This window comes from Eleutherodactylus coqui, chromosome 3, assembly GCF_035609145.1.
Source record: "Eleutherodactylus coqui strain aEleCoq1 chromosome 3, aEleCoq1.hap1, whole genome shotgun sequence".
Taxonomy (NCBI): Eukaryota; Metazoa; Chordata; class Amphibia; order Anura; family Eleutherodactylidae; genus Eleutherodactylus; species Eleutherodactylus coqui.
In genome coordinates, this window is record NC_089839.1 from 224,358,143 (window position 1) to 224,384,830 (window position 26,688).

The 26,688-nt window shown below is 42.7% G+C and overlaps 1 protein-coding gene across 1 annotated transcript in view; it reads right to left on the reverse strand.

The window, feature by feature from the left end:
* Positions 1-26,688, reverse strand: part of RAD18 (RAD18 E3 ubiquitin protein ligase) — a 354,196-nt gene that overhangs the window by 189,593 nt on the left and 137,915 nt on the right. Inside the window, exon 10 of the mRNA XM_066596983.1 lies at positions 1,585-1,695. Within this exon, the coding sequence (XP_066453080.1) occupies positions 1,585-1,695 (111 nt within the window). The remainder of the gene's footprint in view (positions 1-1,584; positions 1,696-26,688) is intronic.

Sequence of the window (26,688 nt, forward strand, 5' to 3'; positions counted from 1 at the left end):
ATGAATATACTAATTAAAAAAAAAAAAAACTACATATGTATTATTTTTAAAAAAATCATTTTTTAGCTTTTTTACCCCCAAATAAAACTAAAAAAAATGTTGGGGATTGGGGTGGGAGTCAGTGAAAAAGATATTATAAAACAGCTGTATGTGTGACAGAAAAACACAACAAAAATAACTTTGGTAGCCTAAGGGAAAAAAATAGGGCAGTAAAACATGTGTAAAATCCCTAAAAAGTATATGGTCCTTAAGGTAATAAACAGCCTGGTCCTTAAGGTGTTAAAGAGATATTGAAACAGGTGTCCGGCAATGATTAGTAAAAGCATGTTATGCATGAGCCTTGCTGTGGCCACTTGGAGGGGGATGTACAGACATTGTATATGATGATGTGTTATGCTGGATGTAAAAGAAAATGTAGATACTGTTGCTTTAAAAGCATTTACAGAAAAGTTAAGGCGCAGTGTTCAAGTACAAGATCCCTTCTACAGTACAAAATACTACAAAACTTACTTCTGCTTAGTAAACTTAATTTTTGATTTAAATAACAAAAAAAAGTACTGTGTCCATTCATGGCCGCACCTTCACATAACATCCACCCGCTTTCCCTTTTCAATGGCTTTTGCTGTGTTAAATTAACTTGCTGCAGCAAATTTTGCCTCATCTCTAAAAGTTATTAGTCATAAAAGTAAAAACGTCAATCAGTATGGATGCCCTATTGATTAACCCTTTCCAATCCACTGTCTGACGTCTGAAGGCATTATGATTTAAGGCTGTACAGCTCCAATGTTGGAAGATGGCAATTGGGGTTCTCTTACTATATATTACCAGCCTCCCTGCTGTTGGAGCCTATCCAACGTGTCACCTCGTTAAGTACTGGCTTTAGCCAGCATATAGCGCCATTGTATAACAGCAGAAAAAGAGTAAGCCCCCTAGGAAAACCAGGATACAAATTAGATTGGAAAGGGTTAAGGCATCTGTATGAGTGTGTATAAAATCTGATGAAGAAGGCGATTGCACCATCAACTCTAAATGTCCCCCTAGAGATCCAATTACTAATACCCCATTTACACTGACAGATGATCACTGAAAAGTCGCTCAAACGATAGTCTGAGTGACAGTTTTGAGCGATCATCTTTGCATATTTTAGAGTAGCTAAGTAGATGCTATGCAGGCGCAGCGGGACACTGCCGCTACCTCTCGCCGAACACTACAGCTGTTTTGCATAAGAAAACAGCTGTAGTGTTCTCCATGCTTACAGCCCGTGCCCCGCTGTGAATTCACAGCAGGACACGGGCACAGAGAATCTTATCAGTACAGCCTGCTCCGCTGATAACATCTGATCCCTCAATTCTAGCAAGCTAGAATTGAGCAATCAACGACTCATGCACGAAAACTGCACGATGTCAGTGCATTTAGACAGAACAAGAATCGCTCAAAAGATTATTTTGATTGAATTATGAGCGATTCTCGTTGTGTCTAAATCAGCCTTAAGTCAGTGCTCCAACCCCTCTGAATCTTGGAAGGAAGCTCCTGTGGTTAATAAGCAGCCAGGTCTACAGCATATAACGCTCTCTCTGAGCTCACCTGTGCTGCCGGCATGTTCCAAAGGTTCCTCTTTCACCTTTTCCCTAGGAGTCTTCCATTGACCCTTCATCTGCTCAATGAGCTTCTGGAATTCATTTTTGTGTTTTCTTCCTGAAAAACAGACATAAGAAGCCCAAAATTGTCATTTTTAAGAAGAAGAAAAAAACAAGGATTGAGACAATTACTCCATTGATTGAATTTGTTATTTTCATCTGAATACTTCTTAGTACAAAGTATTAAAGTCTTCATAGCCTTTAAAACTAACATTTGAATTGTGCACAGAGGAGCGTTCTAATATCAGAATGGTGGGGACCAACGTCTGGCTCTCCCACTGATCAGCTTTTTGCAGGAGTCACATTACAATTGAACGACATGAAGTTAGAGAATTAGATTTGGTACATTACATAGGGTTGCACTTAGCATTGAATTTTCGAGTTGTGATCCCTTTACTTTTCTTATTTGGGACCTAAAGAATGATCCTGCCAAATTTCATGATTGTACGACATTGGGAAGTTAGAGAATTAGTGGCGAATCAGTCAGTCAGTGAGGGCTTTCACATACACACATATTATATGTGTGTGTGTGTGTGTGTGTGTGTGTGTGTGTGTGTGTGTATATTATATATATATATACACACACATACACACACTCAAATAACTACTACGTATTATACTGACCCCTATGTACAAGAATATAACTACTATAATACTGCCGCCTCTGTAGAGGAATATAACCACTATGATACTGCCCCCTATGTACAATAATATAACTACTATAATACTTCCCCTATGTACAAGAATATAACTACTATAATACTGCCTCCTATGTACAAGAATATACTACTATAATACTGTTCCTATGTACAAGAATATGACTACTATAATACTGCCCCCTATGTACAAGAATATAACTACTATAATACTGCCTCCTATGTACAAGAATATAACTACTATAATACTGCCCCCTATGTACAAGAATATAACTACTATAATACTGCCCCCTATGTACAAGAATATAACTACTATAATACTGCCCCCTATGTACAAGAATATAACTACTATAATACTGCCCCCTATGTACAAGAGAATAACTACTATAATACTGCCCCCTACTACTGGATAATGAGGAAGGGGAACCTTGGCACTTCTTTCGTCCTCTAATCTTAACTGCATAACTGTAATACTGTGCTTCATGGAAAAGAGAATAACTACTATAATACTGCCCCTATGTACAAGAATATAACTACTATAATACTGCCTCCTATGTACAAGAATATAACTACTATAATACTGCCCCCTATGTACAAGAGAATAACTACTATAATACTGCCCCCTATGTACAAGAATATAACTACTATAATACTGCCCCCTATGTACAAGAATATAACTACTATAATACTGCCCCCTATGTACAAGAATATAACTACTATAATACTGCCCCCTATGTACAAGAATATAACTACTATAATATTGCCCCCTATGTACAAGAATATAACTACTATAATACTGCCCCCTATGTACAAGAATATAACTACTATAATACTGCCCCCTATGTACAAGAATATAACTACTGTAATACTGCCCCCTATGTACAAGAATATAACTACTGTAATACTGCCCCCTATGTACAAGAATAACTACTGTAATACTGCCCCCTATGTACAAGAATATAACTACTATAATACTGCCCCCTATGTACAAGAATATAACTACTATAATAATGCCCCCTATGTACAAGAATATAACTACTATAATACTGCCCCTATGTACAAGAATATAACTACTATAATACTGCCCCTATGTACAAGAATATAACTACTATAATACTGCCCCTATGTACAAGAATATAACTACTATAATACTGCCCCTATGTACAAGAATATAACTGCTATAATACTGCCCCTATGTACAAGAATATACTATAATACTGACCCTCTATGTACAATAATTCAAAAACTACATATCTATTATTGTTAAATAATAATCCAGCTTCCATTCCCGGCTTCTTTATGTTTAAAGATCTATGTTCTTAACCCTAATCTTTGGCGCGGGTTTGAGCATCAGGATTGAACATCTTTAAACATTTGATCACTTGCAATCATCCTCTATGCAGCAGTAACCCTGTTGACGTCGACACCCTAGTAATACCTTTATGAATTCTCATTTAGAAACAAAATCATTTTTTCCCTCTCAGCGAGACTTAATATAAGCAGATTTATGAAATCATTTTACTAGCAATCTGCTCTTCAGAAAACCAGGATGAAAGGATCTGCAGATGCTGAAGTGTTCTCAGTTATAAAAAAAACACAAACTACGGCCCCATGCTGCGTGTAAGCGAGAATATCCCCAGCTGACATTTTTCTTTGGTTGATCATCAGATAAAGGCGTTTTATTATAGAATGTAGCCAAGGATTTCACAAAGGAGCCGGTGATTGGAATCCTAATTATAAAGTCTGTGCTGTGTTCGGATTCTCATGCCCTTGTCATTATTGTAAATATGTGGCATTACGGTCTTCTCTTACGGACTAATTTAATGGGGGGTTTGTGGTTTATGGTTATTAATCGTACTATTCGGTAACTTTTCAATAGACTTTGTGTTATAATGTCTAACCATTTTCTAGACCTCTCTCAAGGGCGGCACTTCAAGCCCCTGTAATATGTTTGGTTGACCTAAGGGCTCCTGCACACGGGCAGTTTTGATTTGCAGAATCCGCATCCACACTCGCGATACGCAGTCCAAGTCTCCCAAAGAAAAGAATGAGCTTCCGCCACTCCGCGCACACCTGCGGGTTGGATTTGCGAATTCCGCGATGCACAAATAAAACGCAGCATGCTCCATTTTAGCGTGGATTCTGCACTCACGCACTCCATTCATCTCTATGGGTGCGTGAGGTCTGCAGTACATCTGCAAATACATTTAATAAATACAATGCGTGGGCATTCTGCAGCGGAAATCCACTTTCAGAATTCGCGACTGCAGTGTGCAGGAGGCCTTAGGACCAATGTCCATTTGAACGCATTTTCTTAGCTCCAGTGTGGATCTCCTCTGTGCCGGACGGATCTTCTTTCTTCAGCACAGCGGATGCGTCCGGATGCATGCGCAGTACAATTTTTTTTTCCTTTTCAAAAAAATTTTCTGCGGATCCGCGGCACGTTCACAGTGACAGCTGCAGGTGCGCCACTGATTGGACGGCTTCCATTGACTTAAATTGAGGCTGCCCCGTGGAATCCGCAGAAAAATGCAGCATGCTGTGATTTCTCCCCGCACATGCGATCTACACGCAGAAGGGGGGGGGGGGGGGGGGGGGAGGGAATCACGTCTGCATGCTTCAAATTGTCTCGCAGATGCTAATGCATCCCTATGGGCGGCTACAGCTGCGGATCGCCTGCGCGGGAGACTCGCGTGTTTTTTCATAATTAAAATCCAACCATGGACATGAAGCCTTAGAAGGAGATTACAGGATGTTTCAGAACTTAACATTGTTTTTGTGGCTCTTTTTCTGAGATTTCTATCAGTTTCCTACTACAGGGAGTAATGAGAGATATAAATACTTATAAATTTGTAAGTATGAGTAATAATGGTTTGTGGAAAGCAACCCTGTTGTCAGGAAAAAAAATAAAACACGTGTGGCATCAGAAAAGTCAGAACAAGTAACTGATGACATCTAATATGCATCTATGTAAATATTCAATTTCATACCCTGTCAACTACGAAGTTGGCAGTGAAATCCTGGCCCTGGCTAGTCTAGCACTGATGACCAGGCCTCATTGGAAGTCGCTCAGATTGCTGGATCTTCCCACTAATGTGGATTCACACTGAAACTGATCCACGGAAAACTTATGTGATTTTATGCTGCACTCCGGGGTCACGGGGTTAATTTCCATACAGGAGAGAACCAATCATAAGAGGGCCGGGGGCTCTAATAAAGGGGCTATTTATGTTTGTCATATCTATTATGTATCCATCTTTCTATCCTTGTTAAGAAGTTACAAATATTGAAATTTGTAACAATTCCATATAACTACTTAGCAGCAAGTCAGCAAAAAATACGAAAAAAGTAATAATTTTCAGTATGCAAACTGTAAGCACATAAATCCTAATCCCATTTTCTCTCATAGAACAAAATCGGATTTTAAGGGACGGAAAATACCTAGAAACATCTGTTAAAATAAAGATCCCGGGAACGCTTCCTCTGCTGGTCTGCGGAGATTTGCCTTTCCCCAGGCTGAAGCTCACATCCAGAAAGATTCCGACTGCAGCCTTTCCGTTAATGAAGGGAGATGTAGTACATTACTGTTTACCAGAGGGACGCACATTGTTTGTTTCTGTTTGTAGCCATTTTTAGTAATGGAGGAGAATCCCGGATTTGAAAAGCTGGAAGAAGCGAGTCCGATCTCTTTATAGGAGGTCACAGATGCCATAATTAATGATGAACACGCATTTATTCCTGGAGATGAGCCGCATTCCTTACCACAGAATATTGTTCGCCTTTTCCCACTTGTGACTTGTTGATGATTTATGTTGTTAACGAGCTCTGTGGGATTTAATCAGCGCACCATGGTGGGACAAAAGTAATAACATGATAGATCATTAGCACGCTCCTTAGTGAGAAGATAATGAACACTAGGAAATTGCCTTTATCTATTGGAGAAGTGCTACACTGGAGAATCCACTGTGGTTTGGAGGTCTGACAGCTCAGTATAGACTTGTATGGCGGAGAACCTTACGCTTATTTCTATTTAAAAAAGCCAAGTTCAATTAACACATTAGCAGTGACTTCTTTTTTTTATTAATTTGCTTTCTAAAAAGATTACTGTATATTTCAGACTATAAGACACCCCACGGGTTTAGCAAAGGGGGTTAATAATGAAAAGTCAGCTCCAATTAAACCTAATGTGTCCTTTTAAACAATGGCACAAGCATATAAAAGTTCACATTACTGTATATACATACACAGTATTGCTGCACACACAATGAACATGTGCACAAAACACACAGAGCTCTTCAACATACACTACTCTGCTACATGCATGCACATACAGATCATACAGCTCAGCTATATGCACTTAAGAACACACACCTGCAGCTGGCATGTTAAACACATGTTAAGCACATAACCCAGTCTAGCTGGTTATGACATCATCAAAGGTCCTGCTGCTCCTGCCCCTTGATATCTGCTGTTGTCTGTCCTTGCTTGTACAGAGGAGGTCCTGCACCCCGGGGGAAGATATGAGAGTGATCTCCAGCATTATCTGCAATGATCGGCAGGAAGAGGGAGAACTGTGCAGCAATGGTATGTATGGACGCAGAGTTCTCCTGATGATCGATCAGCACACTGCCGAATCATTAAGGCAGTAGTCAGGGGTCTCTGGATTTGTCAGAAGCCCCTGCTTCTTGCTAAAAACTGTGTCTTCTAGTCAGAAAAAATACAGTAATAGTCTTCAATCAAATTTTCCAAACATTTTGCTGTTGTAGAGTCTGTGCAACTCCTTCACATAGCTGGTCACCCTGCGGTTTCTGACACTTACAAAAGCACAGGGCTCTAGCTTTGCTAGCTCGCTCTGCTCTCAGTGTTAGGCCTAAGGCCCGGCTCAAATGTCTGAAAGTGTAAAGGGCTGCGTGGGTCATACAGCGTTTCACTACTGTGGAGCTGGTGATGGTCCGACGTACTGAGGCGTAAGCGACCGAAATTGTACTGCGCATGACAGCGTATCTCACGTTTTTTGTTTGTATTTCCCATGCCATTGCTTCACAACAGCGCGCACACACGCTGCTCATATGCAATGTAATTGCGTATGGGTGCACATATTATATATTTATTAATGCCCATATAGAACAAGGGGCTCTATTGCACGTATATATGCATCAAAATAGAAAAGGCTGTGTTCTTTCTTTGCATTCACATATTAGCAATTCCAAAATGCTAATGTGAGCGGAACTGCGAAAGGCAATGTAATTGATTGCCTGCAAATTACCACGTATCATACAGGCTTATAATGTATGCATAATACGCACTAATCATACACCCGTGAGAGTAGAAGTGACTTACTTGTGTAGACCCCCAAAAGACGAGTAATGCAGTTATTCAATCACCAGAAGGAACATCCAGGGAAGCTCTGGCTGATGACTTGTGTGGCGGCTCCGGGCTCTCAAGGTCCTATCAGCAGGGAATCTGTCACCATCTTTTTGTAGCTCTCTAAGTACAGCATAAAGTAGTGACAGGTAGGTGATTACAGTGATAGGCCTCATGTATGCATCTGTAGAATATTTTAGGAGAAACTTGTATTTTAATTAGTAGCAATGAGACACAGAGGACTACAAGAAAGTAGTCCTGCATGCTAGCCACACCCACCTCACCCTCCAGCCACTGATCTATAGTAGTCTCTCTATGCACAGTAATAAGCAGACAGCAGTCAATCAGTGGCTGGAGGGCAGGTTGGGTGAAGCTAGCCTGCAGCTCATGAATATCAAGGACTACTTCTTGTAGTCCTAGGTGTCTGGTTGCTACTAATAAAATGCAAGCTTCCCCTAAACTACTGCACAGATCCCTACAGCGGACATATTACTAGAACCAGAGTGCCTGTCACTACCTTGTGCTGTTCTTAAGGAGGACTGCAAAAAGATAGTGATAGATTCTCTTTAAAAGGGGCTTTCTGACCAACAGCGTTCACGAATGCCTGATGAGTTGGGTTCCCAGAGGTGAATGCATTACCTATCAGGAGAATAAGGGGGTCAAATGACCCTTGTTCTGCAATCCAAGGAAGTAGGAAGTGGCTGCAAATAAGAGCAGGGGTCAGGCAAAGCTGTGCAGGAAATGTTCTGTAAGCCATTTCACTCCCATCCACAAAATATTTTTGAAATAACTTCTGCAAGGGGAGCCTTACCCTGCTATATAGGGCTGTAATCCCCTGCTGGCAGTAACGGTGAGTGGGGTAAGGTCACTTAGGCCAATTCCCTGGCATCTGCTCTTCTTACCAAGAAAATGTCATGTAAACTACATCTATGTTTGCAGGACAGGCAGAAGGAATGTGCTGCATATCCCTGGAAAGCCTCAACAACTCTAAAAATACAGAAAACAAGTATTTGGCCCCGCTCCCATCACGCGTTGATCACTGACTTTCCAGGACACGTTGCTTATCCTGCCAATCTGTGGGTTTTCAGCAGAACTAAGCGGTGATTCATATGTTCAGCATCAAAATACACATTGCCCAAGTAATTCTCACAGGACGGATTTCAGAATTCCTGCAATGTGTTATTTTACAGTTCTACTGCTACACCATTGTAGGCAACCTATTGCTCTGTGTTATCAACCACTTTGAAGAGTGAGGAATAAAAACACCAACTGCATTAGGAAGTAGCAGAACGTCTCATTATTCAGTGTTCCCTGGCATACAAAATACATTAAAATGCAAACCCCCTCATTCAGATCCTCCATCAAGTAGCAGGAGCAGCTACACAGAAAGCCTTACTCTGGAGCACATGGCCCACTAATTAAAGGGGTTGTGCCAAGAGATGCAGTCATGCCCAGGATAGGGGATAACCTTATGGTTGTGGGGGGATTTCTGACTGCTGGGACCACCACCGATCTTGAGAGCAGGGGCCTGGAAGATCCCCGCATGAATGAAATGGCGGTTATGTAAAAGAGAGGTGAGCAGTACTCCACAGCCCCCTTAAAGTGTTGGAAGCAGCCCCAGTGCCTTGTGTTAAGCCCCGCCCCCTCAATTCCAAAATCCAGTCAGGAAGGGGAGAGCAGAGACCAGCCGGACAGATGCAGCGCTTATCAGTACTGTGAAAAGGCCCTCCTTTGCTAGCCAAGTACCATGGCAGGAAATGAGTCAACAAAGGCACTGGGGGTGCCATATTTGTGAAGTCCAGTGTGGAGCTGCTGGCAGGAGTTGCATCCCATCAATGATGTCAGAGTCAGACGACGGCCTCTGTGTGCTGGAGCTGTGTAAGAGGGTTAAGCCCTGCCCCAGGTCACATGACGGCAGGCATCTTGGTCCACAGTCTTAGTAGTGTGTGTAGCAGCCAGTGAGTGAGAGGCAGACTGTGAGAGACCAGCAGGAGCCAGGAGATTGATGTGACAGCAGCCACTGCAGATGAAAAGTGGCAAGAACGGCCATATTGTCATACTGGTGAGCGACCAGGAACCAGAATTTGTGTGGCCTGGAACTAAAAGCACACAAGACACATACAACAGGACCCCCATACTGGGGGAAGCGACCAGGAGAACCCAACATATGCAGAACCCTGATCCAAAGGGCCCGACGACTAGGGGCCGAATTACATATGACGAAAGGGTCCTGATGACTGGGGACCAAAGATCAGGGCGGGATGCGATGGCCCTTTACAAGAGTTTGAAGCAGTGTAGCTAAGGTGGTGGTTCATGCTAGAGCGGCAGGACGTGATAGACCTGTGGAGCATCGTTGTAGATGACCTATATGATGTCATTGCCTCTTGTCTGGAAAGACGCAGCAACAACAGGGTAGTAGTAGGTCTAGGTTACACATAACAGAATTTATTATGGTCAACGATCAGCTGAAGTGAAGCAGGTGAATTGTTGTGGGTAGACGGGGTTTCAATGTATGACTATTAGAGATGAGCGAGCGTACTCGGAAAAGCACTACTCGCTCGAGTAATTTGTGCTCGTCCCTGAAGATTCGGGTGCCGCACCGGGGAGCAGGGGAGAGCGGGCGGGAGAGAGGGAGAGAAAGATCTTACCTCCGTTCCTCCCCGCTCTCCCCTGCAGCTCCCCGCTCCGTACCGGAGAGAAAGTACTTAATTATTGCAGTTCAGTAAAGTTCAATTTAATATTTAAAAAAAAAAAAAAAAAAGGGTTGCCTTTGCTCTGTTACCGCCATGCCATGCATAACACCACCCACCTGTTACACGCGCCTGTGTACCACTGCTCCATTAATTTCAATGGGAGCGCCAGAATTTGCTGAGTACGAGCGCTCAGCAGTCTCCGGTGCTGTAAACGAAATGAATGGAATCACAGCACACGAGCTTCATTCATGCGTAAACCTTCCGGACCCAGTTCTCAATATCGGTAGGGAGGGTCCAATGGTCAGTCCGCCGCCGATCATAAAGTTATTCCCTATCCTGTGGATGAGAATAACTTCATAACCTGGCACAACCTCTTTAATAATATGAGCAGACCATTGATTTCAATGGACACCATGTATTACTACATTTCCCCCATGGGGGCACTGCAGGAGAATTAAACACTTACTGCCAGGTTCCTGTAGAGGTTACAGATGATTGCTAAAGATCTCGTCAGCCAAACAGTGATTAGCTTTTCTTCTATGGACAGTTCTAGTAAAATGATATAATCTAAAGTGGACAGCTGCTTTAAACTTTGTAAGGCTGGATGATGCCTCATATAAGCCCTTCTATCCAAATGAGGGGGGGGGGGGGCGGGGTAAACAGAGCCGTTAGATTGATTTACACAGAGTTCTTCACACGTGGCGGGTCAATGTCTTACATTAAGTGACATGAACTGCACCTGCATGGTGACATCACTACTGGGGAGAGATTTAGTTTCCAGATCGCATTGAGCCTTTAATTGATAGACTCTTTGGAAGTCAATCCCAGCTGCAGAGAGACATTTTGGCTGCGGTAACATGCTGCTGTATGGGAGCTTCTATCAACATCAGTTCACATGGTTGGATCCAGTAGGATAAATCCGTGTCCAGGAATCTACAGATTTCTCCAGTTCTGTCCAACATGCAGAAACAAAGCTAAAGTACAAACAATAATTGTTTACAACACAGAAATTTCCCGACTACCCCAACTTGTTTGGAAGGTCTTGGGATGCAGGCAGCCTGTCTGCTGAGACATCTTCATGCCAAAAAGCCCATTTGAGACGGGTAAGCAAATATACGAAGTGCATTCTTCACTAACAATTCCAGACCACGGAATGCTGGCGGGCGACTTCATAGGAGGCTCCCAAGAAGAATCAGAATATATGTACATATAACTAACTACAAGTCTATAATAAGCCATAAATACATGTCTACAGAATGGTTTCTTGATGCTAACAGGAAGCAGCTCTTGTTCTGGCAGACCTGACCAGTCTATATATCGCACCATCTTCACATGTATTGGATTTGCCTATGGTAAAACTTAATGTGCATTTTTTTTTTAAGAATCTTAATTAGAAATCCAAGTTTGTCTGTAATTTCTGCCGCTGCCGGCCAGCAGATCCGGTGCGGCTGCTAGAGAACATAAGGGGCTGTGCGTGGTAAATAATGAAGAGGCTGTGGCTCCCAGTGGACCAGCAATAGGAACAGGCCATCAATCTCAAAGTCTCAGAAAACCCATTTAAAGCAAGTCTGTCATGTTATTTTTTGCATGTAAACCCAACATCCTGTCAGAGCAGTATAACACTACCTTTATCTGTCTTCACCACAGACTCCCATCCAGAGATACAGCCCCCATCAGGGCTTCCCACGCAGTAGGCTAATTCGCGGCGGACCGATCGATCGATGGGTGGTTCTCCTCTCTAATTGGTCCAGGCGCTCTACCTTTTCCACAAAAAACACCCCCCTTCTTTGCTAATTGACATGTCTTGCGGTGTCAAGGATTTCATGTATGGTGTGCTTGCACCTCACTGAGGGAACAAACGCATGCGCGTGAAGTCAGTCAGTCACACACATATGCCCCATCGCTCAATGTGGCGCAGGCGCTGTATACATGGTACACATTATGCTGTTGGAGACTTCAACCAGCAAAGAAGGGGGTGCCTTTTATGTGGAAAAGTGAGACAGGCCGGACTGCTTGGAGAGGTGAACCAGTGAACCATCCATTCAAATCACTGAATGGCTACGATTGGCTGATCAAGCACCGGCTGTGAGTCGCTGAGGCTGCGGTCCTGAGCTAATCACAGCATTCTCATGGCGGGGTATTCAATCCACGTTACCAGGCAGAGAATGCTCTTTCAGCGCTGAGGACGACACAGAAGACTGCCGGAGCGCCTGGAGAGCAGTGAGAGGGACAAGGATGGCGCCTAGTAGGCAAGTATTAAGAAATCCCCCAAAAATAAGACACTGTGCCTCTTTTGGGGCAACAATTAATATAAGACTGTCTTATTTTCAAGGAGATACGGTAGATCCGGCCCGGCTCCTGCTGTATCATTCTTCTAATGCCTGCCAGGTCTAAAATACTGGTACACTGATGAAGGAAGCAGCTGTCTCTCCCTCAGTGCAGCATGCAATACACTCATCACACTGGTGCTCACCCCGAGACTAAACCACCACCAGAGGATGAAACCTGGCATTGCTTTCTGTCACTTTTCCAAAACAGGAGTCTGAAGAATTGCCCCGTATGCCATTTTTTTAATCCAGTGCATTACCCCATGAATAGAGATCAAAATACAGTATATTGTTTAACCTGTCCAAAGCCGTAAAATTCCACGTACTTAAACACTTAGCTGTTGTAATCAAATAAATCCCTACAAAACTCATACATGTGGATCACGGCATCAGAAACGCAATTTAACTAGAAATGGCAAGATGGGATATGCTAATGGGTTTCCCATTTGGCTTTCCTGATGTACATGCACCAGATTTCATGCGACTGCTATTGTTACACCGGCTGCTGTTAACGCTGAGCACTCAATTAAACAGTAACACGGTTTTTGTAGTAATATTAATAATCGACTACGTTCCGCGCTTTAGAACATTCCAGACGAGCGCTCTTAAGTCACACGTTGTAAATCATTTTGTGACATTAAAGAGGAATGAAAACAAAGAGGTTATTAAGAGCAGCGATTTCTATACAGCGCAGTAATGATTAACACGCGATGCATCGTAATGGCAGCTCCTTATTTCCAAGCTGTTCTTCTTAAATGGTTACTAAATGGAACAAAATTGGATGCATAAAATGGGACCAGGAGAGTCTACGGATATATTCGCTTTGACCTATTTTTTTTAAAAACAGATATCCAAACTCCTCCCTTACTGACTGCCAATACACCTCTTTACTGACCTCGCTAATGGCTTTAAAACTGCACATAAATTATTTTTAAGGCGATGGCTTGTCTGACTTCTGACAGCCCGGCTTCTGCTCTGACAGCCCGGCTTCTGCTCTGACAGCCCGGCTTCTGCTCTGACAGCCCGGCTTCTGCTCTGACAGCCCGGCTTCTGCTCTGACAGCCAGGCGCAGAAAAACCTCAGATCCTGGTAGAACCCCTTACATGCCACAATCAACAGAAACTGTGGCATGTAAGTAGATGACAGGAGGAGGGGGCTCTGTCACCCATCAGCACCCCACAATGAGATTGCAAGATACTAATGGGTTGGGTTCCTATCGCAGCCAGAGGCTTGAGAAAGGCCTATAGTCAGTATAAGCGAAGCAGCAGCACTCCACAGATAAAGCACCACTAGTGCAAGGCATATAGGGCATGCAAAGCTTGAAGAAAGGACCAGACTCCCAGGATCCAAAAATTGCTTCATGAAATCAAGGAAACCAACAGCATAGCCACGTTTTGTTTTTTTTTTTAAATCACAAAATACAAGAAAAGTACGTGACGTTTCAACCCCGCTTGACCATGACCCCAGCGGGGTTGAAACATCGCGTACTTTTCTTGTATTTTGGAAGCAGTAAAGGCGCATCAATTTGGATGCAGTGATTTTTTTTTATAAAGACGTGGCTATGCTGCTGGTTTCCTTTACTTGAGAAAGGCCTATATGTCTGCCACATAACTCAGCCTATTAGGCCTCGCCTTCGGTAGAGTCTAATTCACTGTCATCATAAGCTTAGTAGAATGCACTACATAAGTAATACAATGTATTATATTTGACACCGTCGACCATGACCTCCTCCTTGCTATGCTTTGCTCTAATGGCCTAAAGGACACTGCTCTCTCCTGGTTCTCCTCCTACATCTCAGACCGCTCTTTTAGCGTCTCCTTTGCTGGCTCTCTCTTCTCTCTGCTCCCCTTTGCTGTTAGGGTCCCCAGGGCTCGGTCCTCGGCTCCCTCCTCTTCACTTTCTACACAGCCCCAATCGGACAAACCATCCGCAGATTTGGCCTCCAATATCACCTCTACACTGAGGACACCCAATTATACTCTTCCTCCAGCAATATTTCAGCACCATTCCTCTGAAACCTCACCGACTGTTTGTCTGCTGTCCCTAACACCAAGTCCTCCTTTTTTCTCAAACTTAACTTCTCAAAAACGGACCTCCTTGTCTTTCCACCCTCAACCAGTCGACCTCCCACCCAACATCTCCATATCAGCATCTTGCACCATCATATCCTCCAGACAGCACGCCTGCTGCGTTGGAATTCTGGCCTCTCCTTTACCCCCACATCCAATCTCTGACCCAAACATGCCACCTGCACCTCAGGAATATTGCTACAATCAGGCCGTTCCTCACCATAGACAAGCTAAAGACACTCATCCCCCTCATCCATTCCCGAATCAACTACTGCATCTTGCTGCTCAGTAGCCTTTCCCGCGCCAGACTCTATACTCTCCAATCCATACTAAATGTGGAAGCTAGACTCCTCTTCCTATCTAGCCGCTTCTCAGATGCCTTTGCACTCTGCCAGTCGCTGCATTGGCTTTCCATCCACTACAGAACTAAATTCAAACTCATCACCCCAAAAATCCCCCCATGGTGCCGCGGCACCGTACATCGCCTCCCTCCTGTCCATATAGCACTGCTCTTGCACATTCCACTCTGCTACCACACTTAGACTAAACACTCCTCTAATGCAAACCTCACATGCTTGCCACCAGGACTTCTCTAGAGCAGCACCCATCATCTGGAACGCTTTACGCCAAAACATCCGGATAATCCCCGACGTGCGGAACTTCAGACGCATCTTAAAAACGCACCTCTTCATAGAGGGCATACGAAACCAACTGATCTAATCCCCTATCCCCACAATATGCCCCCTGCCCCTACCTACAGCTTTTCACTTTAGCCTATCAGGTACACTTCCTGCCCCATATCTCCTGTACTACCCCCAACCCATTCATGTCCCAAAAAAATGTATATCGCATTGCTGTGTTCCTCCTTGCTCCACCTCTTGCCGTTGTACCTTCTGTATCACCCCCACCCCCTTTGTCTTCAAATAATTGAATACCACAAGTAACTTGTAATTTCTGTAATTTCCATATTGTTTGTGTTCCCAATGTGCCTCGAAAACGCTGGGGAATAGGTTGGCGCTATACAGATAAAGATTATTATCTGTTACAGTAAAAAAATATAATAGGTCGGGAGGAGTAACATCACTCCTTAGTGATAGAAGGTGAGTGAGGAGACTTATAAGGCCTTCCATGCTCCTCTGGGTAATATGCAAATAAGGGAGATAGAACAATACCTCTGCAGCGCCACCTATTGGATGGCAGCATTCCTTCAAATCAATGGCTAACCCTTTATACAGGTCCATAGAACAATGATTGGGATTTGAAAACCAAGCCTGAATCTATACATAGAATCCATACACATTCTGTGTATGGATTCTGGCTTCGTTTCAATTCCCAATCATTGCTTTACAGACCTGTATAAAGGGTCAGCCATTGATTTGAAGGAATGCGGTTATCCAATAGGTGGCGCTGCAGAGTTATTGTGCTATCTCTCTTACTTAAAAATAGTAATGTTCTGGGTCTTAGAATCAAGCGATGGAGTCCATTGTTTTTCTTAAAAAAACAGGTTTTTATTGTGCAAAAGTAGTAAAAAAATGTAAAAGAAAAAACCTACATTAACTCGCAGTAATCGTGCCGATCAGATAAGATAGGTTATTTTTACCGAATGGTTAACCCTGCAAAAACAAAAACCCCAAAACACTAGTGGAATTTATGGACATTTTCTCCATCTCCTCCCCACAAAATGTTAATAAATGTTGTACCCCAATGCTGAAAAAGTACAACTCATCTCAAACAAACAATCCCTAATACTACTATGTCAACGAGTTAAAGGGGTTGTCCCGCGAAAGCAAGTGGGGTTAAGCACTTCTGTATGGCCATATAAGTGCACTTTGTAATATACATCGTGCATTAAATATTGGCCATACAGAAGTTATACACTTACCCCCTCCGGTGTTGGCGTCCCTGTCTCCATGGCGCCGACCGAAGCCTTCTTCTGCCTGGATTAGATGCGCTTGCGTAGTCTGCTTCTTCTGTCCCGCTGAAGGGGCCGCTCCGGCGTGCTCGCGATGCACAGGTCTTCTGCGCATGCGCAGAAGACCTCTGCGGTGCAAGCACGCCAGAGCGGGGCAGAAGAGGACAGACTGCGCAAGCGCGTCTAATCCAGGCAGAAGGAGGCTTCGCTCAGCGCCATGGAGACGGGGACGCCAACACTGGAGGGGGGAAGTGTATAACTTCTGTATGGCCAATATTTAATGCACGATGTATATTACAAAGTGCATTTATATTGCCATACAGAAGTGCTTAACCCCTTTAAGGTCCGTTTACACGCAACGATATTGCTCACAATTTGTCCAAATGGATGAAAATAAACGATTTCTTTCCATGTAAACGTGGGCATCGTGCGCTTTTTGTTTGAATGATGGATTTTACTTCACATAAAACCCATCGTTCAGCCGCTGAAAGATTGAGAAAATACATTCCATTTGAACGTATTTCGATCATCTTTTAAAGGACCCCACAATGTTTTCTTAGCAGCAGGTTTACATTAGTCATAGTGGAATGTGTGGGAAGCTGTTTGCACAGCTGGGCGTGTGTTTAAACACACACTGGGCTTTGCAAACATCTTGGAGGTCCTTTTATATGCAAATGATGATAAAGTGTTAATGGCCATTTAAGCAATTAACACTTTATGCAAATACATCACTAAATGTTTTGGCCATTTGAAAGATTATCTTTGCGTGTAAAAGGACCTTTATGGCTCTAGCAATGAGACCAATTGCTTGGTTTTTAGGCACAAAATAGGCTTTTCACTAAGGAGTTAATACTTCCCCCCTCAGTCTATAAGTAAAAGTTAACTGATAATGTTTTTCCCTTGCTGCTGGTATAGTTGCTTGCAGTCTATAAATCATTTTATTCCTGCAGTAATGGATACAAGTTCTCCTTGCACAGACCTGATGTAAATTGCATTTATACCATCAGCCAATCTGAGGTAGCAGAGCTGCAGTATAAAGCAAGAGGCAGAGACAGATGCAGGCACTATAAAGACTAAGACTACTTCCACCTTCACAGACAGTTGAAAGGGTATTTTCGTCTTTCCATCTCCAGTCTCAAGCAGTGCCCGTGGCCCGCTACTTCATCGGCGCAATGAGTGGGTGGGATCACTGCTGTTGATTACCAATTCAAGCCAAAGGCTTCGTGCCAACATCACTGCGCTGCTGACCTGAACGAGCTTTTTGTGTCAGAAGGCTAGGCATCTACAAGCAGTGTGCAGAGGTACTGAGCTCTATAGAACAGTTTCAAGACCATTTTAATTGTTAAAGGGGTTGTCCCACTTCTTGTTATTGATGACCTCAGGATCGGTCATCAATAGAAGGTCGGCAAGGATCTGCCCTCCTGGACCATCAGGGAGAGACCAACTGTTTCTCCTGGGAGGACAGGTCATCAGTATCTAGACGTCGGACAACACCTTTAAGCATAATTACTTGATCCTGCAATCAATACTACAAGTATGGTACATACTAAGGAGGTTTCTGTGAATCTGCCCTCTTAAGGTCCCTTTACACAGGATGACTGTCAGGCACACTATCACCATACGATCACTCCTATGCTTTTACACAAGCGAAATAGTCATTCAGTGAATGGAGGCAGAGGGGCCGCGGATCCTTCTGGACCGCCCGCCTCCATTCACAGTAACCGGAATAGCTCAAAGATTGTTCTGCTAAAACTCAAGTGACTTACTGCCCTGTCAGCGGCCACTTGCTATCCAAATTCACTGTTTCCAGTGATAATTCGGGCTATAATAGACCTGTGTACCGGTACCTTTAGATGCAGAAGTAGGATTTCAAAAGAGCAGACAAAACTTTGAGAAATTTAGTAACAGCCCCATTGTGAATCTTTACCAAATGCCTAGTTAAATCAGAGAGTGAGGCTACACTGACACGGGTGAGAGTGATATCGGGCAAAGAGAAACCCAGCCCAATATGGCACTTGCTTAGGTGCGTTTTACCTGCAGACGTGAGGCATTTTTCATACAAAAATGGCTCGCATCACTTATGGGGACTTGCAATCCTCACAAGCTTGTTTCACGGGCGCCGGAGGATCGGCAAATGTTCCCCATCGATTTAAATAGCAAGCGACACATTGCACTTGCGTGCGCATCATATTTACATGCGATGTGTTTGACTGTCCCATTATAAATGAGGGACGCCTCGCAAGGAACGCGAAAAATAGGCCAAGCAGCGACTTTATCTCACAATGATAAAGAGTCATTGCTGTGACTTATGTGTACGACTCCATTCAAAAGAATAGAGTTCATATACACACGAGTTTGGGGCGCCTCACAATGCACAAAACTCATGCGAGTTTTGCACTTGTGTGAATGTAGCCACTCGCACACCTGCTCTTCTCATGGTAATCACGATACAACACTCCCATTGGTTTCAATAGGGCCTCACAGACCTGCGCTCGATGGCGGAGTTTTCTAACATCCCAATTATCGAGCGCTGTCTGTTCTATTTTAGTGCGTTTTCACACTTTCACGCATCTCATCATCCATCACAATGATGGGTTGTGTTAAAAAGCGCTGTTGCACAGAAACCTGCATTCAAAAATGCTGCAATCAACTTCACAGCCTTTTGCCGACGCCATATGTGAGAGTGGCCTAAAGGTGAAGATTCTGTCTAACTAAAAAGAAATCTTCGAAATTAAAAATCTCTAACGACTGAATGCATTTAATTATCTTCAGGAATCAGTAGTAACTTCAAAGTTGTCTAATAAAGCACTTAAAGCATTTTCCTACTCCGTGAGAAGTAAAACCGCTCGGGTATTCATGTTGATTGGTGTGCGGTAAGACCGCACAGCAGGCTGTGGGGGAGCGTTCTGACAGGATAAAGTGAGGTCCCCTCTGTAGCCATCAGTATGCTATCTTAAAGGGGTATTCCAATTTTAGAAATTTATAGCATAGCCACCTGTGGGACCTGTGCCTATATCCTCAACAGAAGTGCCCGACTCCCTTGATGCCTAGTGAGGCGGCCGCTGGTCCCCACGCTCGGGCAGAGTATGAAAAATGACTTGGGGCTGCACATGTGCAGTGCTCTCTCTATTCACTTCCATGAACGTCATGGAAGCACCCACCACACGTCCACTATACTTTTATAAATCTTAGTTTTGATAAATGTCCATGCCTACAAGTGTTCAGATACAGTAGTCTGTAGTTTAGCATCTTCAAATGAGTTATCAGGGCCAAAGAACACTGATGACCCATCCGCAGGACAACCATCAATCAGCTGTAGGAAGATGCTGCAAAGCTTTAGCGAGTGCTGCGGCCTCTTCATAGTATACTGGGCACAGCACCGCACAGAGTATAGTGGAAGTGCCTGGTACAGCAGCTCAATCCTATTCACTTGAATGGAACAAAGCAGCAGAAAGGTCGTGTGACCAATGTACATGACATCACAAGCCAGAGAAAAGCGCCACAGGCCCTTCAAACAGCTGATCAGTGAGGGTGCCTGTAGTTGTTCCCAGACCGATTGGATATTGATGGCCTCCTCTGAGGACCGGTCAGCAACATTTTGGAGGCTGGAAAACCTCTTACTTTCCTTGGAAACACTGGTAGGAGTATAAATGCACGGCCACAAGACAAGTACAGCCGATGTACACTGGAGACATTATATGATAGATACCCCATTCATTATCCAAGGTGCTATTACACGAGCGTCAGCGGGCGTGATTTAGGCTTGTAATTTACCAGTGATCGCTGGGCTGCATCTGAACTTTAAAATGTAAAGTTCAGGCGCAGTTTAACAACTAGCAGAAGACTGTGAGCATTAACTGCGGCCACTAATGCTTATCTAATAGCACCCTAAGAGGGCCAATGAGAAACAAGGGGAAAGAGCTAGTCTCTGCACACACTAGCAGCACTTCATTATGGCCTCTATCAACACTTTTTTGCTGGTATGGCAGCCTTGGACAGACATTGAGTCTTCTGTGGAGTTTTAGAGCCTATTCTCCAAGATGCTTAGGGGTCTGTTGGTTAAACTCCAGATTGATGTTGACCGCTCCCCCTGGGTGGTTGGCATTCCTAGTCAAATACCAATTTTCCCTTATGACATACTTCTCCCCTTCACTCACTTTCTGCTTTGGGGATGTGCATCTCCCCACACCCCACGTCCCTTTTTATTATCTTTCATCCTCACCCCGCCTTTGCGTTCTTTTATTCTATTGTTCTCTATATTTCCCCCCTCTACTCTTCCTTAGTCAGACCTCATCTGGAATACTGTTCTGGGCACCCCACGTTAAAAGGAAAAAAAAAAAAAAACAGACAATGTAGAGGAAGTTGAGAGTAGAGTTAACAAATAATTACCTATGGAGAACGGTTAAAAGTTCTGGGAATGTTTATCTTGCAAAAAAAAAGGCTGGAGAGGACACTTAATAGCGGTCTACAAATATCTGAAGGGCTGTCACAGTGCAGAGGGATCAGCCCTATTCTCACTTGTACAAGGAAAGACTAGAAGGAATGAAACTGAAAGGGAGGAGACACAGATGAGATATTAGAAAAAAAAACTTCCTGACAGTGAGGGTGATCCGTGAGTGGAACAGGTTGCCACAGGAGGTGGTGAGTTCTCCTTCAATGGAAGTGTTCAAACACAGGCTGGACAGATATCTGCCTGGGATGATTTAGTGAATCCTGCACTGAGCAGGGGGTTGGACCAGATGACCCTGGAGGTCCCTTCCAGCTCTACCATTCTAGGATTCTTCTTTCTCTCTCTTTCATACTATAAAAAGAGGGCTTTAGTCTCACGTTCATATTGCAGCAATGGCTTTGTTAAGGTTGCCTGTCCACGGGAGAGTTTAAATTGCGTTCCCCGGCCGCAAGGAATGCAGTGAAAGCTCTCCATAGTATTGCTATGGAGAGCGCTTCCCCCGTCCACGAGCGGAGCATCATTGCGATTCTCCACTCGCGGACGGCAATTCGCAGCATGCTGTGAATTTACCGTGATTCTCCGCGGTCAGCCTGTCAGGCTGACAGCGGAGATCCGTCTGCAGCTGTCTCCTGGTCCCGGGCAGCGGTATCCACGGGATACAGCAACGCTCGTGGACAGGCAGCCTTACTCATCTCATTCCTTAGCCGGTGGATCACCACCTATGGATCACTATCTGCTTTCTTTACTGTTACTCAATCTCCAGATAGTGGGGGGAGGCCATTTGCACTTGACCACCCGCAGACATTTACTGATGTATCTGCTACATGTTATACTCTTTATTCCTGTTCTTTAATATGGTCTTGGGAGACCTTCTTGATAATGAATATTTTATGTGAAAATTCAATTAAAAAAAACAGATTAAACATAAATTTATCTCAAATTATAAAACTAAGATTTTTAACAAGACAGAAGATTAAGGGGGCGCTAACTTTTCATACCACTTCTGCTCATCTACTAGCTTCTGTGGGTTTCAGAATTGTGTGTAATATACTTGCATTAACCCCTTAATGACGCAGCCTCTTTTTTTTCCTATTTTCGTTGTTTCCTCCCTCCTTTTAAAAAATTGTAACTCATTATCCATCAACGTTGCTGTATGAGGGCTTGTTTTTTGCAGGACGAGTTGTATTTTTCAATGGTGATATTTAACGTATCATATAATGTACTTAAAAACTTAATATTCTAATTAGAGTAAAAGGAAAATAAACATTCCGCCCTCTTTCAGTAAGTTTTGTTTCTACGGAGCACAAACTGCAGGAAAAATGACATAACTTTATTCTATGAGTCAGTACGTTTACTACAATACCAAACTTGTTTAGTTTTTTTTTTTTGGTGTACTACTTTTATTTTTTTTTAAAGACATTTAATTTTTAAAAATTATTTTCTGCCATATTCTGCACGCAATGACGTTTTTATTTTTCCATCGACGTAGTTGTGCGAGGGCTCGTTTTTTGCAGGACGTCCTGCAGTTTATGTTCGTACCAATTTGGAATACATACAACTTTTTGATTGCTTTTTATTGCATTTTTCGGGGAGACAAGGTAACTGAAAGAGAGCATTTCTGGCGTTCTTTATTTTTTCGGACGACGTTCACTGTGCGGGGTAAATAATGCGCTGCTTTGATAGATCGGACTGTTACGGACCCGGCGATGCCAAACATGTATTTTTCTTTTACGATTTAGACTTTTATTACACATATGGCAAAAGGGGTGTGGATTTAAACTTTCATAAAAAAAATATTTGACTAATAAAAATTTATTGATCTTTTTACTACTTTTTTAGGATTTTTTTTTTTAGCCCCCCTGGGGGATCACAACTACCGATGCTTTGATTGCTCCTGCATTATGACATTATCACCCCACAGGGACCGCTTGATACGCAGTCGGCTAAGCCAGCCCTGGGGGCATATCATCTTTTTACACCCCATATCCACACCATTCACAACCTGTTTGGTTGTTTACTCATTCACGGTGATTGGTTATTTGAGTTGGCTGATTCACGGTGATTGGTTATTTGGTTTGGCTGATTCACGGTGATTGGTTGTTTAGGTTGGCTCGAGAAGACGTGGTGTTGGACAGGGATATATGCGCCCTGGGGCCTTTCAGAAAGGCCCCGGCTGCCGTGACAGCGGCATTTAAAGGCTGGGGCCCGCGCTGTACGAAGAGAGGTCGTGCTGTGATCTCTCTTCATACATACCCCGACACTGAAGAACGTAAATGTACGTCCTGGAGCTGGATAGGGTTACAGATGTTGTTTTACCACTGTAAATCCGGTTTGAAGTGGCTGCTACTAGGGGTCTCCATTCCAGCTTCTCTACAATCCACTCTCTGTGGTTAGGTACAGAACTTCTGTCTTAGAAAAGACACATAGACCCTTTCATAGCAGCAGGCGGAGGAGATCTCTTCACAAGCTGCCACCCTGCACTTACAGGCTGACCGATCTAAAGACACTGTGATAACAATCTCTTGATGTTTGTAATGTGCTCACAGAGGCAAACCACATGTTCTAACACACACGCATTATGGTGGATTTACAAACCATTTGGCCAGAATGTCTCTGAATGCCTGATTATCCTGGCAAAGCAGAGAGTCGGGCACTCAGATACTGCCTCCCTGCGGATTGGAACAGAGATTGTGCAATGCAGCAGGGAAAGTAAGGGCAAGCAAGTCCGTACAGTGAACTACTGGCAAAATTCTAGGTTTGTTACCCGCCCACTCCCGATAGTGGATTGCAAATAGCGAGATGGCAAAGAAAAGAGGGGAGGCCACCTAAAAATCAGAACTTACAGACATAAAACAGCAGGAGATGAGAAAAAGTGTATTATAATACTTGTTGAAAACGGAGGTACGCTTTAACCTTTTCTCTCTGCTCTTACCATGCATACAGGAAAAATCCTATACAGGGATTTGCGTCTGTTTCTAAATCCTGTGCATTCACTTGGAAGAAGCCTTTTAACATCAAATAAAGCAGATCCTCATTAACCTCTTTAGGAAGTACCATAATAAATTTATAATTTGAGCATTGTGTGCAGGATTGAGGTTTTAATGCATACTAATAAAAGTCTCGTTATATTAGTGCAATATGGTTACCTATGGTGTGACAACCTCAGTAAACCATTCCAGCGACCTAGAAATCATATAATAGTTAAAAGGAAGAAGCAAACAACCGTTTCCTTCCCGTTGTATACCAATATGTGCAGGTGGATTTTTTGTTTCTTTTTACATAATACCAAGTGGAGAGAAAGCTTCTGTGGTTACAAAGGCCTCAAATAAGTCGCCATCAGATCTCTGGGTGACGTAGGTTTCTGTTAGTGCTTCTAAAGTAGAGCAGGACTGGTGCGTTCCCTGAATGTATTTAACTTGGCGCTGGGAGATTATGCAATCTTGACGTGAAAGGCTACTGCTGAGCTACTTAGGATTGGCTTGTTTGCAGCAAGGACTGGAGTCTTTGTACACTTACTCTTGTCCTAAATTAGACCATCTGCTCTTTTCTTAATAAGTTCTTCAAATGATATAAGCAATAGACAAGTCCCATCTACGATGATGAGCAGCACCCATCAAAAGGACAGCCTGGATGTACTGCATTTGAGCACGTTTCAACGCTTGCTGCAATTAAGTTCGTTCTTTTGATCATATTAACGCTGATGTAAAAAGAAAACTCAGAAAGCAGATACTTAAATCTGCAACAGAACAGACACTGAAAATATTAATCCAAAGTGAAAACCTAAAGAGCAGCAAAACAGATAACACATCGTATTTCGCTGAATAAAGAAGATTGATTTTTCTCTAACTCATTTTCAAACATTTTAGATATATTTCCAAAGTAGATTGGATGCTGAAGGAAGGAGAAAGATTCATTTTGTCTCTTTTTCTCCAGTAATGACTGTTGTCCTCCTGCTGAGTAATATACTTTATATGAGCGGCCAAGAGGAGCAGGGGAAGGGAAATGACAATTACATAAGCGCATTTATGATTCACAATGATTTATGATTTTCCATTTTCAAGAACACTTTTCCATTACTCCAAAAATTTTGGAGATAATCTTTACTACATCATAGCTACTATAATACTGCCCCCTATGTGCAAGAATATAACTACTATAATACTGCTCCTATGTACAAGAATATAACTACTACAATACTGCCCCCTATGTACAAGAATATAACTACTACAATACTGCCCCCTATGTACAAGAATATAACTACTACAATACTGCCCCCTATGTACAAGAATATAACTACTACAATACTGCCCCCTATGTACAAGAATATAACTACTATAATACTGCCCTCTATGTACAAGAATATAACTACTATAATACTGCCCTCTATGTACAAGAATATAACTACTATAATACTGCCCCCCCATGTGCAAGATTATAACTACTATAATACTGCCCCCCATGTGCAAGAATATAACTACTATAATACTGCCCCCTATGTACAAGAATATAACTACTATAATACTGCCCCCTATGTACAAGAATATAACTACTATAATACTGCCCCCTATGTACAAGAATATAACTACTATAATACTGCCCCCTATGTACAAGAATATAACTACTATAATACTGCCCCCTATGTACAAGAATATAACTACTATAATACTGCCCCCTATGTACAAGAATATAACTACTATAATACTGCCCCCTATGTACAAGAATATAACTACTATAATACTGCCCCCTATGTACAAAAATATAACTACTATAATACTGCCCCCCATGTGCAAGAATATTACTACTATAATACTGCCCCCCATGTGCAAGAATATAACTACTATAATACTGCCCCCTATGTACAAGAATATAACTACTATAATACTGCCTCATATGTACAAGAATATAACTACTGTAATACTGCCCCATATGTACAAGAATATAACTACTATAATACTGCCCCCTATGTACAAGAATATAACTATTATAATACTGCTCCCTAAGTACAAGAATATAACTACTATAATACAGTCCCCTATGTACAAGAATATAACTTATAATACTGCTCCATAAGTATAAGAATATAACTACTATAATACTGCCCCCTAGGTACAAGAATATAACTATTATAATACTGCTTCCTATGTACAAGAATATAACTACTATAATACTGCTCCCTATGTGCAAGAATATAACTACTATAATACTGCCCCTATGTACAAGAATATAACTACTATAATACTACCCCCTATGTACAAGAATATAACTACTATAATACTGCCCCCTATGTACAAGAATATAACTACTATAATACTGCCCCCTATGTACAAGAATATAACTACTATAATACTGCCCCCTATGTACAAGAATATAACTACTATAATACTGCCCCCTATGTACAAGAATATATCTACTATAATACTGCCCCCTATGTACAAGAATATAACTACTATAATACTGCCCCCTATGTACAATATAACTACTATAATACTGCCCCCTATGTACAATATAACTACTATAATACTGCCCCCTATGTACAAGAATATAACTACTATAATACTGCCCCCTATGTACAAGAATATA